This window comes from Phlebotomus papatasi, chromosome 1 (assembly GCF_024763615.1).
Source record: "Phlebotomus papatasi isolate M1 chromosome 1, Ppap_2.1, whole genome shotgun sequence".
NCBI lineage: Eukaryota > Metazoa > Arthropoda > Insecta > Diptera > Psychodidae > Phlebotomus > Phlebotomus papatasi.
Genome location: NC_077222.1, coordinates 15,706,264 through 15,719,232, shown reverse-complemented (window position 1 = coordinate 15,719,232; position 12,969 = coordinate 15,706,264). Strand labels below are relative to the sequence as shown.

Below are 12,969 nucleotides of genomic sequence, written 5' to 3'. Positions count from 1 at the left end.
AGATATCTCCGAAACTACGTAGGTTGCCAATTTGGGGTTTTCGGTTGCTCATTCCATATTAAATTGGCTTTTATTTTGTATTTGTATTTTTTGCTAATTCATTCCACAATGACAGAAAACACCGAATGAACTCCAAAGTGTTTTCGGCACGCTAGAAACACATGGGAGACATAGGAAACGTCATGCTCCTGATATTACGTCTTTTTTCACCGTACGTCGAAATTAGCGAATAATTACACAACTGTGTACATTTTGTTACAGATTTCGTGTAACATTACACAGTTTTCAGACAAAATGTGTAGAAATTACATGAATGTGTACCAGTACACACAATTACACGTTTAATGTAAAATTTACAATGAAAATCAATACAATGAAAATTTTTTTACTGTATAATAAAGGAATCATAGGCCTTATAAGCTCCAGCAAGCTTATCACAATTTTCTCGGTATTTGGTGCTTTTGGCCTTCTTTCGCGAAATTCAAGAGTGCCTCAGACAAGGAAAGTCTTGTGGCAGTTGAGTGGAAAAATGCTCAATTATATCCCTTAACATAGGGTGCTTTAAGTGGAAAAGGCACTATATTGGGTTAAATACAAATTCTGCGATGGAATAAAATACCAGAGAGATATTTACCACTCGTTGTGTATTTATTTTGGTTGTTTTATATATTGCTTGTGACAAGGAGAAACAGGAGAAAGGCTCTTTCTCTCTGGGGGGAAAATGGCTAGCAACTCACCTAAACTGCAAATGTAGACACTGAAAGAATGTAATTACACACTTGTCATCCATGATGAGGGGTGGAGATGTTGTACCACCAAGTCCAGATCGAGCTGGAGCTGATAAATCAAGCTCTCTGAGACATGGAAAACCACCAATGTAGGGTAGAAGCTGAGGACCCCGAAGAATTGTATGATCCCCGAGAATTACCTGAGGAAATAAATTTCTCCTTTTCATTTCCCATTCCATGGCTGTAAATTGATATTATGCTTTACCTGAGCACCTGAAATTTTAATAACCACTACCGATCGACACTCGTAGTTGGACAAGGGGATGGAGTCACTCTTGAAGATGGGCAAGTGGAGACGACAATTGGAGAGTCCCAATTCTCGGATGGAGGTGAAAGACAGAAAAGCCCTGAGAGCACTTAAAGACGTTGCCGACTGCAATTAAAGGTTTAAGGGGGCATTGTTTGAAACGGAATCTTTACAGTCGAAGAATTGAAGTACATACTTCTATCCGGAAGCTCCATCCTTCTATGCTGAGTAGCTTGAGGGTTGAACAATTGGCCAAGGCTCTGGCTGACATGGCAATAGCCCCATCTTCGAGAGCAAGCCTTGGTGAACCGATACTCATCATTTGCAGGCAGGGAGATTCACTAGCACCTAAAACCGATGGGAGAATCTCACTTAGCCGTGATGCTCCTTCAATCTTAATGGAGTGTAGCGTTGTCGAGAGCCGAACAGTTTCACCCAAACACATGGCATCCTCAAGGGAAAGCTGGGCTTTGCTGAGATCCAGTCCATTGAGCCGGGAGTACGGTTCCCGAATGGTGAGGAAGAGATCATGCAAAGTTCCCGAATTGTGAGGACCTCCCTCACATGCCGGAGTTGGATACCATGGCTTGGACGATACGACAGAATCCGAACTGCGTTTGTCCGGTGGACACTCAATTGGCTGACGAGGTAACGTGGCAGAACGTCCCATGCTACTGGGTGGCGGCAGGACACCGCGTGGCAGTGAGGAAAATAGACCGGGTGGATATGAACGAGGCGAGGGAGCACCAGTGAGGGAGGATTGTTTGATAAGACCAGAAGTTCCCGTGCTACTTCCACTTCCGGAACCTATAAGTAGGAAGGGATTGACTTGGGTTACGATAGACGTATCTTATGAAATTTTCAGATTCCGATCAAAACCTACCCATACTGACGCCGCTGGAGGATGGTGGATCATCCCGTGCACCCCAGCATGATGGTAGAGCCAGGGATGTGATTGGCCTATTGGTCAGGAGGGCAGCTAATGCACCGACAGCACCTCTTTCGCACCTCAAATGCGGCAATGACACCCTCGTGATTTGAGGGCATTTCTCGAGGATACTGCACAGTTGGACGAGTTGCGATGTACAGAGTCCCAGATCGAGCAGAAGAGAACTGAGTTTTGGTTGACGGGGAATTGATCGACAGAGGGCTGAGACGACAGCCTGTAGCTTTAGCACCGGCGGATCTTCCTCAAGTAGTGTAAGAATCAATTCGAATGATTCCAATTTGGGCTTTGTTAAGGCTTTTGCAACACAATTGGCCAAATATCCAATTTCAGTCTCTTTGGCATCAATTTCAATCAGAGATGATATCCTCAGTGTGGTCACACTGTCATTGCACACAAGTGCATCTAGAAAATGATCAATCCCATTTCGTGAATCATGAATGGTGTTCTTTTCCATTTGATACGCCAACTCCAGATTCCTCAGGGTACAACTTGGACTTTTGAGCGCCATACCCCAACCCCTCAGTTCAGTCGGTGTTGAGCGGATTTGCACCCAGATTGGACGCATTTCGAGTGGTGAGACTGGTGGTGATTTGGAGATTCCCAGCAAGTCACATAAGGCATTTAGATTGGTATCTGATTCCCCACCGGCAATTGCCAGGGAGAATATTGTCTGTGGACTGAGCCACAGTGGTGTCAACTTGGACAGAAGAATGTGTGCTCTGCTCCCCAGCAGGCTCATCGAAAAGGTGAGAATTTTGAGCATTTCTGCATCAATTTCATCACCAAGCGACAATCCAGCTATTTCTGCTGCCAACAATCCTGGTCGACTGGCCAGGGAGGCTAAATAGCTGGCGGCTAGAAATTCAGTTACACCTGCACACACTGCCATAAACTGACTCTCCCCTTTCCGTTTGGCCGTTCGCCCAAATAATGGTGCTTTTTCCAGGCATCCCAGAATTGTGGAGTCTGGACTCGAGCAGTACATTCTTATCTCTGACGTTGTCACAGACGAACGGTGTGTCTTCAACGAGAACAGGGCCAATCGTCCCAATTCAGCTGCATTATTGGCTGATGATTCAGATCCTACACAATTAATAACTGACTCAACCACGTCAATCTCTTCGGTCGGAAGGTCACCTCCATTGGATTCGTAGATGGACGCAATAGCCAGGCAACCTAATGTTGTCCGGACGGCACTTCTGAGCGCTGGATACTGCTGTACTGTGTCCAGAAGTCTCGTGGGAGCTCCCCACTGACCACCCCCAAGGAGTGATGCTGATCTGCCCCATGTTAAACCTTCGTACGTGACATGCCTCTGCATCATGGGCAGCAGATCGGAACAATTTGTGGCAACGCTTAAAACTACAATTCGGGCATCCGGAAATAGGCGTCCTTCCAGAAGATCTATCACATCAGCAGGCAAGTTCTTGCCCTTTCTCTTTGGTGAGCCACGTGGGGTATCGTACCCATCCAGCACAAAGAGGAGCTTTGCCTTGAGACTCGACAGTGAGTTCCAGGCTGAATTGAAGCCACCAAAACCTCCGGCAAAGGGGTTCGATGGACCCTTAGGCAGGAGCTCCTTGGCCACATAATTGGACAGGCTGCCCTTGAGTTCAGCCAATGGTATAAAAATTGCTACAGCCACGGGGGTACCACGCTGTGGCCATGGATGATCTCGTGCCCACGCATGTAGAATCCGCAGCGCCAATGTGCTGTGTATCGCCCACGTTGGACATTCCACCAGTACTCTTCGTGGTGCCTCCAGAAATGGTCCATCTTTCGTCTGAATTTTCAGATAAAACATACATGCAATGTTCTTCATGGAATTTGTTCACACGCCTAATGGATTATGCGCATTGTGTGCAAAACAACCGTAAAAATTAAATATAAATTAAATTTAACAAAAAAGTCAATTAAAAATTCATATGTTTATTATTCTTAAAATAAAAATTCTTACACTGCGAGAGAAATCCGAAAAAGTTAAAATAACATTCCGGAAATGTTAATTTTACCCTACAGTATTGATCCAAAATCGGTGTGTAAATATTACCCTTTTTAGGTGTATTGGGGGTTAAAGTTACCCTTTTTCATGTCAATTTTACCATTAAAAAGATGTAAAACTAACATTAAAAAATGTTGATATATTTTTACACCTAAAAAGTGTTAAAGTTATGAGGAAAAAAAGTTAATCGCATCCTCTTTTTTTCTCAATGCAAGAATATCCGCAAAAACACAATTTAGACGAGCACTGAAGAAAGTCCATATCGGGACCGAAAGCTCTGGGCAAGACCACAACAATTTTTTCCCTCAGGGTGACCTCTTTTTCACTAACGAGCATCAGAGACAATCCCTATCAAGAAAATCGCGCCAGGACCCATTCTTAGATTACAATGCATACAAATCGTGTTTTCAATGTAGTATCAGCTCAATGTAGCCCAAACTTTCCGCAATCTGTTTTTTTTTCAATTTTACCGGGCTATGAGTGATACATTAAGAGATATCAACTTCCGTTCGTCGATGGCCCCCTATAAAACTACATTCCCTATATTATGTATATTATTTATATCAAAAATAGCTCCAGTGATTTTCTTGTATTTGATTATGTTTTGGATTTATCCCAGGTGAACATTTCGCCAAAGTTTAACCGCTCTGGAGGCCCTATTTTTCAATAGATTTGGCTCAATTTGGATTTTATAACAAAATCTTGAAATTTTTTATCCGGTTGTATTCTTTTTTTCAAATTTTGCTACTTATTGTTCAAAAGATTGTTACCGGTATAGAGATCAAACGGTAAGAGTTATCGACTTTCGATCTTCAGTGAACCCCCCATAATAAGTCAAAATATTTAGAGATGTTTTGTCTTCTTTTTTTTTAAATCATAAATTAACAAACAAATATTTTTTCAATACTATTTATTTAGCACACAATAACAACTTAATTAAATTTGAGGTTTAACCATAGGATACATCTTCTCTGATTTCATAGCAAATTTAAATTTTTAAAGTACTTTACTAAATTCTTAAGGTAAAAATTTCATTGCACTTTATTTTTTCTTAAGCATTATCTTGACATATTATTATTTCCATAAAATTATCAAATCCTTAAAGTTAAAGCTTGAAAGTTTTAAAGCTAGAGTTTCAGAGCTTGAAAGCTCTTAAGCTAGAGTTTGAAAGCTTTAAATCTTTAATGCTAGAGTTTGAAATCTTTAAAGCTTTAAATCTAGCTTTGGAAACTCTAAAGCTAGAGTTTGAAAGCTTTAGGGATTTAAGACTAGAGATTAAGAGCTTAGATGCTATAATTTAAAAGCTTGAAAGCCTTAAAGTTAGAGTTTGAAAGCTGTAGGGATTTAAGACTAGAGGTTAAGAATCTAAAAGCTAAAATTTAAAAGCTTGAAAGCCTTAATGATAGAATTTGAAAACTTGACAGCCTTAAAGATAGAATCTCAAAGTTTTAAAGCTTTAAAGCTAGAGTTTGAAAGCTGTAAAGCTTTAAAACTAGAGATTAAGAGCCTAAAATCTGTAATTCAAAAGCATGAAAGCCTTAATGATAGAATTCGAAAGCTTGATAGCGTTAAAGCTGGAGTTTCAAAGTTTTAAAGCTTTAAAGTTAAAGTTTGAAAACTGTAAGGCTTTAAAACTAGAGATAAGAGCCTAAAAGCTAGAATTTGAAAGCTTGAAAGCCTTAATGCTAGAGTTTGAAACCTGTAAGACTTAAAAACTAGAGATTAAGAGCCTAAAAGCTAGAATTCGAAAGATTGAAATCCTTAAAGCTAGAATTTGAAAACTTGAAAGCCTTAAAGCTGGAGTTTCAAAGTTTTAAAGCTTTAAAGCTAGAGTTTGAAAGCTGTATGGCTTAAAAACTATAGAGAATGAGAGCCTAAAAGATAGAATTTAAAAGCTGGAAAGCCATAAATCTAGAATTTTAAAGCTTTAAAGCTAAAGTTCGAAAGCTTTAAGGCTGTAAAACCAGAGATTAAAAGCCTTACATCTTGAATTTGAAAGCTTGAAAGCCTTAAAGCTATTTGAAAGCTGGAAATCCGTAAAGCTATTTGAAGGCTCGAAAGCCTTAAAGCTAAAGCTTGAAAACTTGGAAGCTTTAAGCCTAAAGTTTGAAATCTTGGAAGGTTTAAAGCTAAAGCTTCAAAGCTTTCAAGGACTAGATAATCATTTTACTATGTATTTTGATATTAAATATTTCAGATATTCCATTACGTGGATAATGCGTAATCTAGTTTTAGAAATCAGAGATATTTATTAACTGAGGTAAACCTCCAATTTGAAAATTTTATAAAAAACTTGTAGGGGTTGAAGTTTGGGAAAAAGCTTACCTGTATTGGCATCAGCAATTGATCAACAGATATGATTTCATTTGTCCCGTGCGATTGCATATGAAGTCGCAATTCTGGTTCCAGTCGTGCTGCACTGAGTGCGCCTGGAGCAACTGGTTGCGCCCATCCTGGCACTGGTGGCTCCTTTAAAGCTAGCTCAAGATACAGTGTCTTCAAGAATGTGCTCAACCTCGACTGTTTCCGCACCAAGAGCCATATTTTTTTCCCCCGAAAGCACAAATGTAGGAGATGGTAGAGTAAACGAGATATTATTAAAAGCTCCGGAGATGAATTTGCATGAATTTTGTATTGTAAATGAGCAGATATTTCGGATGGGTAATGGTGAGAGAATAACATTATTACGGGTGCCACGGTGAATTTTATTGAAGATTTTTTTTTCTCTCTTCAATGCAAAATAACTTTTGGGAAATATCTTTGGCATAAGTGAGGAAAAAAATCACAAAATACAAACCACTTCATCATTGAGGAATTTTTTTTTTAGAAATTGCTCTCTTTACTTGAGAGATTTTGAATGTAATTATGCTATTCAATTAGCATAATATAACGATTTACTCTAAACTGAAATATTTTTTCCTTGCTGTATAGCAAAATCTTGTTGTAAAAGCTTTCCTCGTGAAACCAATGTCGGTATTGTTATGCGAAATACATTGGAGTACCGTGGTTTATGGAGATGTAAGAGGAACAGCATATAAAGCTCTTGAAAAAGTATACGCATAGATAACGCATAGCAATTTAATCTTATCCTGCGTGTGTAGCCAGTTTTATGGCTCGATTTTAGGTATATTGCAAATATATGGTACCAACATGCTCTATATAATGTCTTTTCTTTCTTTCCACTACATAATAATACGATTTTATAAGGTTTCGCCTAAGGGGCAAGATGTTATTTATTATATTTCAAATTTGATACTGATCTCAGGAGATACTTAAATTTTACGATATACTCTTTAGTTTGTCTGTAAAAAAATGTAATACGGAATGCTCATGCTAAAAGCAATATATTGACTGCAAATATGATAATCTTCCTTTTTGGGAAAGACAATAGATACATCCTCCTTGGCTTTTTAGTGAAGGAGAAAAAAAAGACGACTTACTTGTGGATCCCGTCGAGATTCAGGAAGGCATGCCGGTGGACCCGGAGGCGAAGGACACTCCAGGGACACATATGATCCGGAGAGTTCGCATTCACTTTGGTATGAGGTCGTTTTTGGTGGATAGTACTGCAAAGAGAAGAAAAAAAAGTTCATTGTGGTATAAAACACAAGCTCTGTCTCTCTACAACTTTTTAGTTTCATTGTACTGAACACTTTTCTATAAATTGCAGTAAAACAAATGGTATGAGTGTCAATCTCTCATGACTTTTATTGAAAAGGAACACCTGTTTATGGAAGTATTTCTGCATAAAAAAGTTTACAATGTGCTTTCGGAGTTCATCTCTCTGTCAGCGAATAATAAAAATTGCATTGGTACCAGATGTAACCACAAAGTAGATTTACATCTATACATATTGTCTCTATAAATAGTTTATGTATAGTGAAATAAAAATATTCCAGTGAAAAGCTCTGATAGCTTGTAAAGTGAACTACATACACTGTCAATCACTTTATCTCTCGAAAACTAAATCTCATGAAGGTTATCTCTGTTTCATCACTTGTTACAAAAACTTGACTACATCGTAATCTCTAGATTTTTTTTTAGAATAAAATAAACTATTCAACTTTTACATTTTTTCGATAATTATGCGAGATATAAAACAGCAGTAAAACTTTGTTTTTAGAGTTAGGAAATGTATGGAAAACTTTTAAAACAATTCTGCACTCAAGTCTCTTTCCAGAAAAATGTTGCATTTTCTCGTATGAAATGTTCACTGATAGTCACAAGATAAGTGCTCATGAGATTATAATAAAATGCATTCCTATTGCATTATGAAATGCTTCATGGTTTTATGCTTCATTTAATGCATTCATTCAGTCAGTTTCAACAGCTTGTCCCTAATGGGACTGCTGTTTTAGGACACTCAGGACAATTTTCCACAATTTTCGATTTTCACCTACTTTAGGAAGGTGTTCGGAGTATCATTCTGAGGTACTCTCAGCTAAGATGCTGAATTTATTTCCCTCAGAGAAATACGAAAGTAGTTAAATAACATATCGGTAGGGGAAAGTATTCTCCCTTCGAACTATCATGCATTCGAATAATGTGAATTTTATTTACTGTTCCTAAGAGACTTACGCATGATTATCACATAATTATCGATAATTGATAATACGCTAACTAATATTTAATAAAAATGTGTAAGTCTCTTAGGGAAACTAAAAGAAAATTCACATTATTCGAAAGCACGAACGTTCGAAAGGAGAGTACTTTACCCTTTCTTTACTGAATTCAAAATAGGCGTAAATATAACTTCTTCAGGTGAATTTTTAAGGGTTAAAGTAACCCTTAAGAAAAAATGCACCCCTGAAAAATTGTAAAATAAACATGAAAAAGTAATTTCATTTTTTTTTTCTGCTCAGTGTTCAGTCAGCTTTGCTTAGGACTGCCTTGAGGTCGTTTCTCTGATTTGTAAAGTTTTTATGGACTGAGTATAACAAGATCAGAGCTAAGATTGCTCATCATGAGCTACGAGGAAGAATATACGTGACCCATACTTCTTCGCCCAAGACAGAAATAGGGGAAAGTACTCCTCCCTTCGAACGTTCATAACTTTGAATAATGTGAATTTTTTTTATTTTTCCTAAGAGACTTATACATAATTATCACATAATTATCTTCAATTGATAATAAGCTAACTAATATTAATAAAAATGTGAAAATCTCTTAGGAAAAATAAAAAGAAAGATGCACATTATTCGAAGGTATGAACGTTCGAAGACAGAGTACTTTCCCTTATTGAATTTTTGGTCTCCAGTCTTTTGGAAGGAAGTGCAATGAAGCTCACTGAATGCGATGCGAATGCTTTTTATTCCAGTAAAATACAGATGCCCTAAACCGAATTAGACACATGTTTATCATAGAGCGAACGCCCTATAACTTTATAAGAACGTTTCGTCTAAAAACAGTTACAGGTCATAAGCCCACTTTTAAACGTTTGGGGTTAGATTTTAGAAGTTAGGGGTAAGGGCCACATAAAATTGAAATTAGTAAAGTATGCTAGAACTCTGCTAGAAAGATGTATAAGAAATTCAATCTCAAAAGGACCTCAATTAGCCCCGCTTATCAGAAAATTAAGTCACACCCACCTCAAAAGTGATTTACATAAGGCATGAAAAAATATCAGGAAAATAATTCAGAGAAGTCTTTAATTTTCTAACACTGTAATTCTTTGCAGGATGATTAAGGGGTTATATACGTTACCAACGTATGTAACCCAACGTATATAATATATATAAAAGGGGTTACCAACGCTAAGGCGGCGATGGCCGCTATCACACAAACATTGAACTCTTTGTACACCTTTGTATCTATCAAAATTTTGCTTTCAAGAGCTCTAGCTCCAAAACAGTTATTTGAAGTAAATAAATAAATAATAAATTCATCACAAAGACTGAAAGAAAAGATATTTTACCATTTTCTTTTTAAACATAATAAAAGATTTTTTTTAAATACAAGCTCTTAAGTATATAAAATTATGACAATTAAATTACATTTCCTGAAATATTCATTTTGAAATACGAAAAATTCAGCCGTTGGGACTTGATTTAATGAGATTTCAGAGAATATTTGAAATGTTGTACTTCTATATGCTTAAATTTGAATTAATTAAATCCTTTATTATGTTGAAAAAAAAAAAAAAATATATATATATATATATATATATATATATAAATATATATAATATGATGTGTCTTTAGTCTGTGTATCTACGTAACCCCTTAATCCTTTAAAGACCAAAGGGACGTCCCAAAAATAAAAACTAATTCTTCGGACTATTTGGAGGGCAAAATAACTGTCTATAGTCAAGAAAATTGTTTTTGATTTTGGGACACCGATGTAACATTCGTCTTTAAAGGGTTAATATGATCAAGGGGCATTGAATGAAATAAGCGAAAGTAATTGGTTATGGGCAAGAGGGCAAGACATACGAGGAATTAAGATTTTATAGTTATTTCTCTGTGTCAGTTTTTCAGTCACATCCACTAAACTTAGTTTTACTTTACAAATTCTTTAAATAAAGCTTTTCTTTAAAATAGCTATATGCACTTTGATTTTTAGTAAAGTAGGTAATATTAGGAGTGTTGGATTATTCACTTTTGAAAAAAAGCTACGAAATGGTAGAAGAGGTTGGAATCCTTCAATTTAATTCAATTTATTTAACTTAAAATAGGACAAACTGTCCTTTGTCCTTTGGATAAGCCCCCTTTTCGCTCTCTGGCCAAACCGTTCCAGAGTATAACATCTTTGACAAAAATGGAGTTACGAATATAACGACTCTCTGAACCGGGCACGTGGAGATGCGAAGACCTGGAGGATGATCCAGCAACCACAAGCTTTGCGAGGTACCGCGGCTTTACCAGTAGGGGTACTGTTCTTTAGCAATTCAATAAAAAAAAATAACTAAAATTGTAGGAAAATAATTTAGGCGTAACCAGAATAGAGGAAGGTGGGATAGTTCCATGTATGAAGGATACTAGAACATATTTGGTACCCCAGAATTGGCTTGTATATTTTCAGATAGCTAATGCGTTAGAGTAGCTTTTGTTATAAATCTTAAAGTGTTCAATCGGTTAAATCTTTAAATTGATAGATACATAATTAGATAGATAGATAGATAAATTTTATTCTTTTTCTTTTTGATCTTAAATGATACATTAGAAGACATTTTCATAAAAAAATGCCTTAAAAAATTAACCTTTCTGCTATGATAGGGGTAATTTTCTTCAAATAAGCATTTCTTTTTAAATTTGCTTCTCGTGTGTATAGATCTTAAAGCCTGATTAGTATTTGCTTGATAAGGAGTGTCCGAGGTAAGAGTGTTCCGGTCTTAATAACAATAATTTTTGTTTTGTAAATATGTTTTTTGACAATTCAATGAGAGTGAGTGAGATCTAAGTCTATAGTTCTCTTTTTCACGTTTATAAGCAGTTCCGAGAACATGTTTACTAAACGAAAGTCATATGCGTTGGGCACAATGTACAAAATGGCAAAACACAACCCAGTACATCAAAATAATTAAATAATAATATTGTTTGATACACTGAGAGAAATCCGAAAAAGTTAAAATAACATTCTGGAAATGTTACCCTGCAGTATTGATCCGAAATCGGTGTAAATATTATGCATTTTAGGTGTATTAGGAGTTAAAGCTACCCTTTTTCATGTTAATTTACCCTTAAAGAGGTGTAAAGTTAACATTAAAAAATGTTGATATATTTTTAGACCTAAAAAGTGTTAAAGTTATGAGGAAAGAATTTTAATTGCACTCCAGTTTTTTTCCAGTGTAGAGATCTTTAATTTTGAGGTGTAAAATTTCTTTTTTTTTATGCTAAATATATCACGCTTAATCAGGGGAGTGACATTAGCTCTAAAAAATGCGACAGGTTTTAGTGTAAATTTTTTCCTGTTTTCGTACACATTTCACGAGATATCTTCAAAACTACGTAGGTTGCCAATTTGGGGTTTTCGGTTGCCTCTTCGTTATTAAATTGGCTTTTATTTTGTATTAGTATTTTTGCTAATTCATTCTACAATGACAGAAAACAGATACTAAACACAAAAGTTTTTTCGGCGCGCTAGAAACATAGGAAATGTCATGCCTCTGCGCTTAATAATGAGATTTAAAAAGAAAGGTTATTTTTTTTTTAACTCTTCTTTAATTTTAAAGCTGGTCGAGAGGATTATTTAAACTTTACAAAATGAATGAGGTAAAACCGGAATTGATGAAGCGCCATTAGCTTTAAACTAAGCATTCTAAATCTTTAATTTTGACAACAAATATTTAAACCTTCTTGTATCAGTACTGAAGTGATTTCCCCTATTAGAAAATTTTGATCATTTGGTTTTTGAACAGAACAGCAGCCTAACCTTAAGATCGTTACTATTTACGGACTTTTTAACTAAACTTTATGTATATGTCAGATTTTTTTTGCCATTGGATTTTAAATAGATTGTGTTTAAGTTTGAAATGTTTATTACTTCTGCTCTTGGATACTTTCTCCTAGTTTAAGGTCAGTTTAATTTAATTCATGTATTTCAATATTGTAGAATGTTCTTTTCAATCTGGAGCAACTATTTAATTGTAAAATTTATTTCAAATTCCTCTAAATTCCCTTGAAATTTACATATTTATCTTTGGCATTTTCCACAAAGCGTGCACCAAAATAGAACTGACAATTGGAAAAGCAGAGTCGATTTAAAATTACGACCCATTCATAAAACCGGGATTTGGAATTCAAATCTTGCTCAGATTTATCGAATAAGAAGCTATTAAAGGGTATATGGAGGAGCCAGAAATAGATCTTAGCATCGTCTACAGAGTGTTAACTCTTTCTGAAGTTGCTATAGTGGTGCACTGTGAAGTGATTGAATTACGTAACCGTGTTTTCAACTATAAAATGTAGCAATTTGGGAATTTATATCGGATTTCCATTTGGTTGGATGGCAGAGAAGTTGGGAAATATTTCTATTATAGAGGTTC

General features: G+C 36.2%; 1 protein-coding gene across 2 annotated transcripts in view; it reads right to left on the bottom strand.

The window, feature by feature from the left end:
* The window catches only part of LOC129797979 (uncharacterized), a 183,530-nt gene that overhangs the window by 18,717 nt on the left and 151,844 nt on the right, over nt 1–12,969 (bottom strand). For both annotated transcript variants that reach the window (XM_055840893.1, XM_055840895.1), the window contains exons 6-11: nt 7,427–7,552; nt 6,312–6,506; nt 1,919–3,767; nt 1,232–1,842; nt 994–1,161; nt 738–928 (exon numbers count right to left, since the gene is read on the bottom strand). In XM_055840893.1, coding sequence (XP_055696868.1) covers nt 738–928; nt 994–1,161; nt 1,232–1,842; nt 1,919–3,767; nt 6,312–6,506; nt 7,427–7,552 — 3,140 coding nt within the window. The remainder of the gene's footprint in view (nt 1–737; nt 929–993; nt 1,162–1,231; nt 1,843–1,918; nt 3,768–6,311; nt 6,507–7,426; nt 7,553–12,969) is intronic.